Raw genomic sequence first — 12,887 nt, forward strand, 5'->3', positions numbered from 1 at the left:
CTGCATGTACACTGTGCTCCACTGGCTGGAGTGTATTTGTTATGATCTTTGATCAATCTGAATTCCAACATTGTAAACATGCCTAATAATGTTTTATTAGGAGCAAGATTTACAACATTCAAGTTCTGTGCAGAATCATGATATGATATGCAGATCAAATCTTGTCAACTGATTTTCACGTTAGGAGCATTTCTATCTCCTGCTACATTGTACGTGTAATTTTGTGTGTGATAGGTAGTAAAAGCAACCAAGGACAGATAACAAGCAAGATAATTATTTTTGCTAGTTATATTTTATTGTTACCCCCTCAATGATTAATAGTTCTCACTATTACAGACATCTTCATTTTCATAGAAAGTCACACAGCTTCTACTTGACTCTTAAAGTGGTAGAATTACAGAATTATTGGGGGAAAAAAAAAGGTTGGAAAAGGCCTCTAAATTTCACCATTTCCAACACGGTAACTAACATCAAGGTTAGCTCAGACTTTTGCCTCAGCAGGTTTTAAAAATCTCTAGGGATAGAAATTCCTCAGTCTTTCTGAGCACCTTCTCCAAAGTTTATTCTGTATTATGGAGATGTATTCCCTAAAAATGGATCTTACCTCTAATTCATAGCCCACCAGTATTCCCTCCCCAGCTCATCTCCCTTAGTTCTTTTTACAATAAGGAACACTGTGTGTCTGAGACCACATATATTGGGCTAGTTGAACACACGTTTTTTCCTTCATGTAGCATCTATAACTCTACAATGATATGACTCAGTGAAGAGATGCCAAACCTTTCACATTTTCTTTGAAAATATTTTCTAATAGTGAACTTAATACATCATTAAGCCCTCCAAATGCACCTCTGTTGCTGCTTTTAGTTTTGTTTGTATGTGTGAATCTACATATGTATAAATACATCTTTTTTATTTTTATTTTTTTTAAGTAAAAAAAGAGAGAAGAGAACATAAGACTAACATAATTTCAGAAAAAGGTCTGCTGATATATAATGTTCATGGAAGTAAGTAATTGTTATTTATATGCAAGCAAAGGTTAATTTCCATGCTTTTTGCTCAACACCAGCTGTAATTTGTAAGGATATTTATTTTGGATTATTTTACAATTGCTTGATGACTTCCGTGGAATGGATTTTTTTTTACTTAGCTGTATAGTACAGTCCCCCACACCTTCTTTGAGGCCATTAAGTTGACCTTAGCATCTCTGGTTCCCAGTGTGCCATTGTGAGTTGCTGGTAGCTTGAGGTGTAGCAGACCCTGTAACAGAGCAACACTGTTCTCAAGGGAGAGAAGGGAAGGCATGACTGTTTGATGTAGAAAGCGTTTGTCAGTCTTCCTCTTGCTATCTAGAATGCTAAGGCATCATCTGAGTTGTACACATATATCATCATACTTGTGTGCCAGCAAACCAAACTGTGGATGCTGTCAGGGGGCACTAACTTTTCCTCATCATTATTGTCTCCAAGAACCTTCCATAGTCAAGGCTACAGTAGTTCTTGCAATGCCAGTTGGAGCTACAGAGCAGATGATGAGTGTTGACGTTGACTCTTGAAGTGCCTTTTCATGTTGTCACACATCAAATATTCTGCTGTCATTACAGTCCTTGCAAGGATTAGGAATCAGAAGCTTCTTGAAGGTCAGTGGATTTTTTAAAAAATATGACAAACCAACACCCAAACTGTGCATTCAGAGTTAAGTTGGAACATAGGATCTGTCTTAACCCATGTGATACCAAGATCAGGAAGATAACATGGCCTCCACCTCAGGAGTCGACACTGGGGCAAAATAAGCTTATAATGTAGAGAACATCTGTATGCATGCCCACCTGTGAAGAAGGAAGGCTGTCATCTGGCTTTGTGAACAGATAGGTTATATCAGAAAACACCATTCATCCTTTTCACAGGTGGAGGCAGAACCTTATCTGAGAGGCTTCTGTTGCTGTCCTGGATAAAGAGCTGTGCTATGCTCTTTGTAATGGCACAGGATATGCTTTTCTGAGGTCTGTGGTCCCATGTATAAATTCATTCTTCAGGATAGAGAAATTGTTGTTAATCCATCCACTCTTGTATAGATTCCCACCCCAAGCTAGATTTATGATATAAGAAGTTTCCCTGGTGTTTCTCTGTTCATAAACAGAAAGATTTTATACCTAGGAACCGAGAACCCAAATTTATGATTCCAAAATTCAGACATTAGGTGATATCATGGCTCCAGTGGTGTCAGTGGGAGTCTTTGCTTTTGTCTGCAGTAGAGGCTGTGAATGAGCCATAGATTTTCCTAAAAGCCAGCACATAGGTGCAAGACAGTAGTAATGAGTAATTTTGTCCTTAAGACATATGAAGGACTAGAAATTAATTTAAATTTAAATCAGAAAAAAAAACCCTGAAGTTATAGCTAGGAGAGTTATAAAATTTAGTCTACTCATTTTGGTGATAATGTTGTTTAATTCTAGCAGCTATATCATTGCAAAGCCAGACTATATAGCAAAGAAAGGATGGATTGGGTTATTATTTTCATTTGTTAATAAGCTTTTATCTTGCAATTGCTTATAGCATATTTTACTTCATAACTTACCACCTTGTTTGTGTTCATGTTATTCAGCACTTCAGGTCTTGCTCCTCCAAGCTCCATGATGAGGCAGTAAGCTGCACAAGGCCCTTGTGACTGCAGCATGATATGATGGATGTCATTGTGTTCAGGGCCCTCTCTTTAGCAAAGTCTTCTGAAGTGTGGGGGTTAGTATGGAATGTGGTCATAGCAGAATCTACGCTGTTGAGCTCCATGGGAAGAAGGACCATTAAAGAATGATTCCTGAATTATTTACAAGTCATTTAACCCAGTAATTTCCAATGGAGGGTGCTTACAAAGTTATTGTGGATAATTTTAGGACATGATACCAACTAGTGCCTGAAATGGAATCTGCACTGATTAAAATCTGGTTAGTGGACATATGCACTGGGTTTAGAAGCAATCAGAAGAGAATGTACGCACAACAGATTTTCTGTTTAAAACAGACCTTTAGCATCACAGTTCTTAAATTTGCAGCTATGCTCCCACTTTCCATTAATGACTTACAAGACCTTAAAATAAGTATTCATAATTATTTAAGGAGAATTCTCCCATACAGTATAAATTTTTGTCCTAATGCGAGATGCAATAGTGTTTGAAAGTTCAGATGTGTGAAAAAATGGTAATTTAAGTTTATATCTATATGAAACTAAAGTAATTTTAAAATCTTGAAGTTAAAAGCTATTTAAAAGAATTTAATTTGGGGTCAAAAGCTGACAGTTGTAATGCTGTGGAGCAAATACTCCCAGTATGCCAATGAGGGGAAAATAAATGAATTCGGACAGAAGCAAGCATGTATTTTCTTTAAGATAAGGCATCCTGCAATTAAAAACATTGGACTCAGCTTCGTAAGGTTTTTTTGTCAAATGAAAAATGCTACTGGTTTTAATGCTATTGTAATAAATCTTATTGTTATTCTTGGCATGATTTTTTTTTTTTCAGAAAAAATGGATAATTAGCATTTTAGCTTATCACTTTTCTTCCATGCATACAAATAATTTGGTAGATAGACCACCAGGAGAGACAAAATTAAATAATAGGTCCAGACAGCATGGAACTAAAGTAAATCAGAGGTTAGGCTTCTGCTCTGTTAGATGGATTTTCATTTACAAAAAAAAAAAAAAAATAGAAATCCAAGCTAGTTTTTCTGACAGTTTTTCTGCTTACTTTGATATCTTTTTCCCAAATACATTGACTTACTGACCTGAAGTAAGATGTACACTTCTTATTAGAAGCCTCATAGTTTATTTGGATATCCATTTTTCAAATGTATAGAGACTGGAGGCCTAACAGTCAGTCCTGCATCTGTAATTCATCCAAATAAGTTCCTCAGTAATGGCCTACAATTAATGGTGAGTGCTGATAAAAGGAGATTATTAGAGAAAGCAAATTCGGAACAAATGTGCTGTATACATTATATACTTTACCGCCATCTGTGGGAAATTATAATAAATACAAATTAAAGTTAGTAGTTATAGAGTAATTATGTATCCTTTCCTCACAAATATCTTACATATGTTAGAGAGAATTCCTTAGACACAGTCTTACATTGAACAAAATCAGAGTGAAGAATTTTCAGGTCTTTGCACAGATGTTTAGTATTATATGAAAAGAAAAAAACAGCCTTTGTGGAGAGAGTCCTTTTGGCCTTGGTTGCTTTCAAGGTCATCATTCTATAGTCCACTCTACAAGGAAGGATTACATTACATATGGATTATGTGTTCACTGTGCCCTACTGCCATGCACAGAACTGGATGTACTAACTGTTGTCCTTTGTACTGCAGTTCATTTGCTATTCAGTTCGTTCAGCTAAGAGTATGTTCCCCACTTTTATGTCTCCCTGAGTTGTAAATGACATTTCATCTCCTTGTTTTGTTTTGTTTTTGGAGGAAATATGCCTGTATAGAGAAGAAATAAATCTTATCTTTCTTATTGGTACTTACAAGATCCACAAAAGATATACAGTATAAATGGAGAATGGACAAAGATAAAAGTAAACCCAGAAATTACGGTCTTGATAACTTGCAGGATGCAAGTATTCTTTGAACATACTACTGCAAATACAGCTTTATAATGGAGTGACAAATGTGCCATAGCTAAACTTTCTGGTTGTATTTGGAGTTGTTTATGAAGTTCATTGGATGGTTCTTGGTTTAAATTGTATATTTCCAGTAATGTTTTCCATGCACAAAATTCAAGAGTCATGAAGTGCTAACGAGAGCAAATGAGCAACGTGGTGGGTGTTAAGATAAATGACTTATTGGATTTAGCATTCAGCAAGCAATGCTTGGTTGGAAGAATTCCCGGCTTTTGAACTATTACAAAGCCATGGCAGTTCAAAAGCTGTGTATTTGCAAATGAGTGATAGATGGAGTGTGACAAACAATATGGTTATTTATGGTCATCAGCTAAACCACTGGAATGAAATTAAGGGTACTCTAGAATTGGTGTAGTTTGTTTTTTTTTTCCTGGATAATATTTGAGAAACTGGTCTTTATTTATTTATTCATTCATTCATTTCATTCGTTCAATCATTCATTTCCCCATTGGATGTTTTTGAGAGTGAAAGTTATTTCAGTGTCTGTCTCATGAAATAGCTGCATAGACTGTGCAGAGAAGAGTTTGCCTCCCCTTTACAATTAGGCATTCAATCTTTAGGTGTTTGACGTGAACATTTCCATATGTTCTTGAGTATATTTATATTTTTGTTGTGATATTTTATATACCGAAGAAGATTTTGCTGCTGTTCTCCCCTGATTCAGAGATGTTAATTAGGTGGACTGGGACTGTTGACATGTCTATGTCTACTGATGTCAGGGTTTCTAGTTAACTACAAGCTGTAGTACTATGTGCTGGAGTGATTCTCCCTGTTTTCATTTGTTTTCTGCCTGGGCAGTTGCAGTTTAAGGGAAGAAAGCTATTCTCTCTGCCTAATGCCAAGCTGTTTAGTTGACATATCTGTTAAAGCTTCTTTTGCAAAAGTTAACAAGTGTCTTTAGGTGGTTTTGGATCTTCTCTTGTGCTAGTTTTCATTCCCAAATATCATGGGTTGTCTCACTGGTAATAGAAACATCATTTTACTTTTCCTGAACCCTCTGTGCCCATACACATTTCTTTTTCAAAAACTAGCTTACATTCTACCTTTCCATAGTCTGTTGCACTTCTCTATATCCATTTTTTTCCCTCTCTTCTCTTTCAGAATCCTGGTTCCATTTATTTCCTTCCCCTTATCAGTGTATTTCAGTGTATTCATTTCTGTTAATGAGAGTACATTTTCCATTTGTACCATTGTACACGTGGAGAGGAGTTTAGCAACCACCTGGACTGTGGCTTCTGTTCTTCCAGCCAGCACCTGCAGGACCAGTCCTTACACATCCTTCAGGCAATGCCTTAGGGCAAAACTTTCTTCACCTGCCACTCTCTCAGTGCTCCACATCCCCAGGTCTGCTAGTCATCAGCCTTTTCTGGGTCTGTTCCTTGTACCTGAAACACTGAATTTAGAAAATTTCTTCTGCTATTAACCCTCTGTGCAGAGACAAAGCACTTCCTAGTGTTCTTTAATTACTCTGCCAAGTCTCTATTTTTCGGTCTTTACTTGCTAATTGAACTACTGGGACTCTTTTTTTCTCACATATATTTGAGGTGTTTATTTTTACTATTCTCAGATTCACAAGCTGTGCTTGATTCCTGCCTTATTTCAAAGCTGCCCCTATTCTTCCCAATAGCAGCAGCAAAATCAATGACATTCTGGTGAGCATTTGCTCTGCTATGCATTGAAAAAGGTACTAGCTGGCATGGAGTCACTGGAGCTGTCTTCAAAGTGAGAAAGATGACACTGCATCACTTTGCGCGATGGTTCACGTTTGAAAGATTTGGGTGGTTTTTTTTTTTCATTCTGTGAGAAAAGAAGCTGAAATGTTTCAAAAATATACTTGCTGAAGGAAAGTTTAGATGGTGTTGGAGACTGCAAGTTTCAAGCTTTGCCTCAGGTCTGAGCATCCTTCCCTTTTCTGTCTCTTTACCACTAGTATCAGGAATGCACAGGCTGCCTGTCCAAGAAAAGGACTGATACCAAACCTTTCAGAGAGCTGCAATATGAGCTGCAAGTCAAACAACTGGATCAGTGCATATAGAAAGAATTTCAGTGACATTTAGTTATTCTGTCTCTTACTACCAGATCAGTCTCATTATGTGTTCCTTTCAAATTCATTCAATTTAAATAAAAACTTCCTGGTAGCACTTATGTACATATCAGTGACAGTCATCTAAATAAAATAGACCAGGCACTTCAGTCTCAGTCTTATGAAGAGGCAAATCATATTCTATTTATTTGGAAATGGAATATGTGTTGACATAGGGCTTATTTCAAAATAATGTCAAAATGTTAAAATCTTTATGAAATCTTCACATTAAATTTTATGAAGACAGATGTTTGCTGGGATATGATGCCAGGGGCTAAGACCAGAACCAAGAGCTGAAGATGGGAAAAAATCTCTACCAGGAGGGAAAAGGGAATAACCACAAACTCAGGGTAATCAGACCTGTGGATTTTTTTCTTTAATAATTTTTATTTTTATTGCTTAACGTTGTGCATATAATATGATTTATATAGAGTGTTTCCAAGTGCTGTATTCAATTCATAGCTCTTGCTGGGTGGGCCTACAAAAACTACATTATCTTTTTTTCTTTAAATGTATTAAATTTTACTTAGAGAAACCTGGTGAGCCCTTCCATCAGTCAGAGGTCTGAAGAATGGGAGTAAGTTTTGCTAAAAGCAGCTTGGTTAATTGTTACTGAAACACAGGAAAAATTAAAATACATTTTTGACTGTAAAGTTGAGAAAAGTAATAAAAAACAACGCCAGACGGTTAATGCCTTTCTTGTACCTTTCATTTGAAAGACCTCAGAAGAACATCAGGAAGAATAAAGGCAAAATCTATTCCCCACTGGCATCATTATAAATGTTGTATCCTCTAAAACTCTAAAGACATCCAAGAAGAGTAGGAGAATAAATGGCATTGAAATAAAGAAAGTCTCTCTGGAGCTTTGTTCAATCGGCTTTGTTAGAATTCACTCAAATAGGATGATTACAGGAAAAGATCTCATTTGTTTCAACATTAAAGGAGCAAATTAATATGTGGCAAGCTGCTAATAATTGCCTCATTATGTAGTGAATGGGCATTGCGTCCAATTTATAAAATTACTATCATATTGTTAAAGTAACAATTGAGAAAGTTTAATCTGAATTTCCCGTCTATCTGTATGATTAATTGTGGGATTCACGGAGTGAAGTGGGGTTGGTGTGTTGGAGTGAGCTCTGCAGTGTACCATGAGCCTTCAGCTCAAAGAACTCTCAGGAGAAATTGAGCTTTTCATTAGCATAAATTACATCTGCCTAGGTCCTGAGCTAAACTTGGCAAACCGAATCTGGCAATCTTGGCTAGAAAGGCAGCTGGGCATGGGAGTGGCCCATCAAGATGCTTTGTTGTGCTCCAGCAACTTCTGGAAATCAGAAGGGTTGTGTTGGAGTGCAAAGGTATGATGAAGTTCCAGCCTGCGTCACACTGCCTTGGTCTCGGCAACCATTCTCTTGCTGGAGACTTATGAAATGATGGGGGAGGGGGTATTTCAAATTGGAGAGTAACAAAATTTCCAAATATCTCTGTGGAAAAACAGAAGTGTTTTCTGATTTTCTTCTGGTTAGATTTGCTTATGACCTTTTCTAATTCTGTCTGTTTTTGTTATTTAATGATTTGACCTTTGATTCTGTGAAGCCACTTCAGAGCTAAATGCAAAGATTTAATAACTAGAACTGTTTGATAAGTGACCTTTATTGCACAGCTATTTCTCTTTGCTAGAGAAGCAGCACTGTTTTGCAAGTCCTAACTCACAGTTTTAATTATCTTTTCTATTGTCTGTAAGCTTGCACAGGAAATGGAAAGGTCAGACATTTCATTTTCTTTACTGATTAAAATATAAGTGCTTCTCAACAGTTACAATGTATCTCTCAGGGAAAAGATGGAATAATTTGTCAGAATCGTGCCCAGCTGCTCTGCTGAGGAGCTCAGTGTCCTCCTGGTCAGTGACAAAATGAATAATATTTAAGGAGCAAAAAGCAGCTCTTCAAAGATAATAGGTCAGACCCTATGATGTCTGGAGGTGAAATAACTGTCTCTAAATGCGCAGAAAGAGAAGAAAAGTTCTCTGTTGTTTATTTGTTCTTCTTTGGCTGATATATTTGCAATACAAGTGAATGAAAGCTTTGTAAAAGGTAGAGGTAAGCCTTTAATTGGTGATGGTCTAAAAAGCACAAACAGCAGCAGCTCAGGTCTCTGTATTCCTTGGCTGATCTCTATCAGCCCTACTGCTGCTGACCACTCTCTGCAGATGGGAGGGCTGCCTGCACTCCATGCAGCCTATTTTTACCTTCTTTTATAAGGTTGCAGATGAGTGAGCATTTAATTGCTATCCTGGATTTTGTGATATGAATACCTATAAACAGTTAGTGACAGTTGCAGAATAGATCACCATCAATGTGTGTTTTCTCTAATTTTCCGGTTCTTCATGTCTCTGAATTCTGGTTTCTTTGTGTAAGAAATGACTCTCTGCATTTGTTCAGTGCAAATAAGTCATTAAGTTAAATAGAAAAGTGGCAGTTTCTTATACAGATGAAGGTAATATGAACTATGCTAATATGAACAAGTTTGCAACCAAAAATCTGTGTATGAGAAATGGATGTAAAGGGTATAGGGACCTCAGTGTTCGGGGTGATGAGGGACAACAGCAGATTACTCCAGCTCCTCAGGGTCATTTGGGAGCCATCAACAGCATCCCAGTTTGATAAGAGCAGCCACAGTTGCCCAGGACTTCCCTGGTCTGGCTTCTTTGGGCATCCAAATCCCTGTGCCTGAACAGCTCTTGTAGGAGCCTTCTGGCAGAGGAACTGCACTATGAGCATCTTCTGAGTCTGAAAGTAATGGGACAGCCATACCTGAGGTGTGGTGGTGTCATAGCAAAGAAGACACCAAGCTAAATGAGGAAAATAAAGTTGTCATGTGTGCATTATGGACACTGCCCATTTTGTCCGTAACAGTTATAAGCTAAGACCACAAGCAGCAAGGCTGTCTCTAAATAGGGGTTCAGCAAATGAATATTGATGTGTGGTTTTGCGCATACTGGAGAAAATATGAGGCAAAATGATACTGAGTTCAGTGGACAGTGCTGGAATCAGTGGAATGTTTGCCATGGGTGTCAGTCAGTCTTCTAATTTTCTACAGGATATCTGTTGGCAAATGTGTATAATTAGGGTATCTGACATTTCTCTACATTGTAAAAATATCTATTCTGAGGTAGGGATGAGAGGGGTTAAGCCTCCACCTCTACTGAAGTAGAGCAGATTATATGTTGACCTAGTGCAGGCATTCAATATTATGAAAGCACTTCACAAATTGGAACAAGATAAATGAATCACAACAAAAGAGCTTGAAAACTGGGGGACACAATTGCAGGAGTGAGTATACTCAGTTTATTCAAGCAGAACAGTTTCACTCAGTGAATAGAAAATGTGCAATGCATTTCTAACTAAAGTCAGAAAACCAAACAATTCCAAATTTAAGAGAGCAGCTCCATTTTAATGGAGAACGAAGAACATTCTAAAACAAACAAACAAAAAAAAACCTACAACACAAAAACAACCATCAACATTGAGACAAATTTAAATGGGACCAGATTCTTGACCAAATTGGTTTTTCCTATCTGGCAGTTTCATATTCAGTAATTGTTAGCTTGAAAGCTCTGAAAGCTATAAATTAATCTACTGGGACTTGAACAATTCACTTCATGTTAGGATGTGAGTTATGCTCATGGATTTGTTTAGGTCACCCAGCCATGTCCTCATAATGTATCTTAGAGAGAATTTTTGTAACTAAGCAGTAAACAGAAACTGTTGTGTTCAGCTGTATCTCCTGGGATTTCATCCCTACTGTCAGACAGCCAAGCAGGACAGCTCTCTGAAACTGCAACAGCTATAAAAAATACATGGTGTTCTGTAAAGGAAACACCATCAGTGCTGTTGCATACAGTCATACATCTTTAACTCACGAAGAAAGGATGAAAGAACGTTTTCAGGTACCAATCACAAAGAGAAATCAAACCAATCACAGCAGAGAAGTCAAAACACTGCAATTGTGATATCTATTGCAGAAATTTTGAAGGACACACAAGTATAATAATTGTCACCCGAACATTTGATCTTTTTGCAATTAATATTTAGCTATTATAATCTTGAGATGTGTATCCCTTGCCCTTTTATTATGTGCCATTGTCAAAGAAATCTGATCTATGTCACCAGGTCCTAAGATTATTGTGACCGAGTATAGCCAGGATGCTATTCACATCAGGTAAAAGAGGTGTGATTTTAAGAGAAATAACCACAAGGCTAGTCAGAAAAGCATCTAGCTAAATATCAGCAAAACATAAGAGAAATGAATCCCAACAAACATTTAAATGAAGTCAGTCACTCCCAGTCAATAGCAAGTTAGAAGATCAAGTCTGTGGCCATACAAAAAATCATAGATTGTATGTGGCCTGGACCCTCTTCTATAGTTTTTTCTGGATTGATATAGTTTTCATTTGTTTTAGATTTCTAGTAAAAAAATTTAATAAAATGCAACTTAAACATAAGGCATCCCTTCTTAATCCTCTGATGCAAAAGAAACAAAGAACTTATATACAATTTATTTTCAGGCAAATGAAATTCTGTCTGGGTCCCTATATTTCTTTAAGGAGATAACTATTCCTATTTTCAGTTCATATGGGAGGAACAGAATGCACTCAGGAAATACTGTCTTTGACTTCACTTTGCTCAGGATTAAGTTCCTAGGTCACATACAACCACTCCATCTGCCTCTTATTTGTCATGGGTTGTAACTGTTCTCTGGAGAGGACACCACATTCCTCTGTCTACATCCTCTTTCCTACTGCAGGACTTTAGTGCTATCAGGTTGGTTGTTAGAGGAACACTTCATGTTTGACTTGTGGCACAAATTTGGGAACTATTTCTTCAGGCACATAACCAGAGTCAGTGTGTAGTTAAATTTCCAGAATTCGTTTTTTCATACTTTTTTCCTATTGTGGACACCTTCTCAAAAAAAAAGCCCTGGTCTAAATAAATTTCTGTTGCTGCTTTCTTTTATCATTTTCTAGGGTAAAGAGTAACATCTAGAGAGAAAAACAAATGAGTATTTTTCTAGCCTACTTCAGTAGGTGGACAAAGGGAAAGATTACAGGCACTAGAAAAGACTGCTTTTAGAACTGTGTAGCAGTAGGTTCTTCCATCAGCTCTACCACAAGGGGATTGATTTTTTGTTTTATAAAGAGAAGCATTGCTGTCAGTTTTTTTGGATTGTCCTTGTCTTTCTATTAACTGAATTCTTAGTCTTCATGCTCTACAGAGAATAAACTGCCATATATTCTTGTTTTCTCTTTTCCAGCCTCTACAACTAGACTGTGACCTCTGTGCCATTGTTTCCAATTCAGGACAGATGGTAGGCCAGAAAGTGGGAGCTGAGATAGACAAGTCCTCTTGCATATGGAGAATGAACAATGCTCCCACAAAGGGCTATGAGGAGGATGTTGGGAAGAGGACAACCATCAGAGTGGTCTCTCACACAAGTGTGCCTCTCCTACTGAAGAATCCTGAGTACTTTTTCAAAGAAACCAACAGCACTCTTTATGTGATCTGGGGACCATTCCGAAACATGAGGAAGGATGGAAACGGCATTGTATACAACATGCTGAAGAAAGCTGTTGACAGCTACCCAACTGCCAAAATCTACGTGACAACGGAAAAGCGCATGAGTTACTGTGATGCAGTGTTTAAGAAGGAGACAGGAAAAGACCGGTAAGTTACACTTTTGAAGAGCAATTATAATGTTTGACAAAAGACATGAGAGAATGCCATGCTGGATGCCAGCTACTAAATGAATCCCTAGATATGTTTTTAATGGATTGTTATGTGGTTTTGACTGTTATAAGCACTTGATGAGGCAGCAGCTAGGCCCCATTTACCCCACCTACGCTACCTTCTGTTCTTTCCATTTCTGTTGGCTTGAGTCCCAAAAAATACTGGAAGTCTTCCTGAAATGTTTTGAAAGCTGTGTGTTGTTTTCAGCTCAATTTACTATTGATTAAATTGATATTTTATTTGAAGGAGATAATCCTGCACAAACAACATTTCCAAGTGCACAACCTCAGGATAACTCTGGATATTGTATTTTTGTCTCTGTTGATATTCACTGTAGTTTTAATTCAAACAC

At 37.3% G+C, this 12,887-nt stretch overlaps 1 protein-coding gene across 1 annotated transcript in view; it reads left to right on the forward strand.

Annotated features, from left to right (window-relative positions):
- The window catches only part of ST6GALNAC3 (ST6 N-acetylgalactosaminide alpha-2,6-sialyltransferase 3), a 197,797-nt gene that overhangs the window by 118,511 nt on the left and 66,399 nt on the right, over positions 1-12,887 (forward strand). Inside the window, exon 3 of the mRNA XM_065740547.1 lies at positions 12,063-12,472. Within this exon, the coding sequence (XP_065596619.1) occupies positions 12,063-12,472 (410 nt within the window). The remainder of the gene's footprint in view (positions 1-12,062; positions 12,473-12,887) is intronic.

Source organism: Cyrtonyx montezumae, unplaced genomic scaffold (genome assembly GCF_038088225.1).
Source record: "Cyrtonyx montezumae isolate F1298 unplaced genomic scaffold, pur_monq_1.0 scaffold_1, whole genome shotgun sequence".
Taxonomy (NCBI): domain Eukaryota; kingdom Metazoa; phylum Chordata; class Aves; order Galliformes; family Odontophoridae; genus Cyrtonyx; species Cyrtonyx montezumae.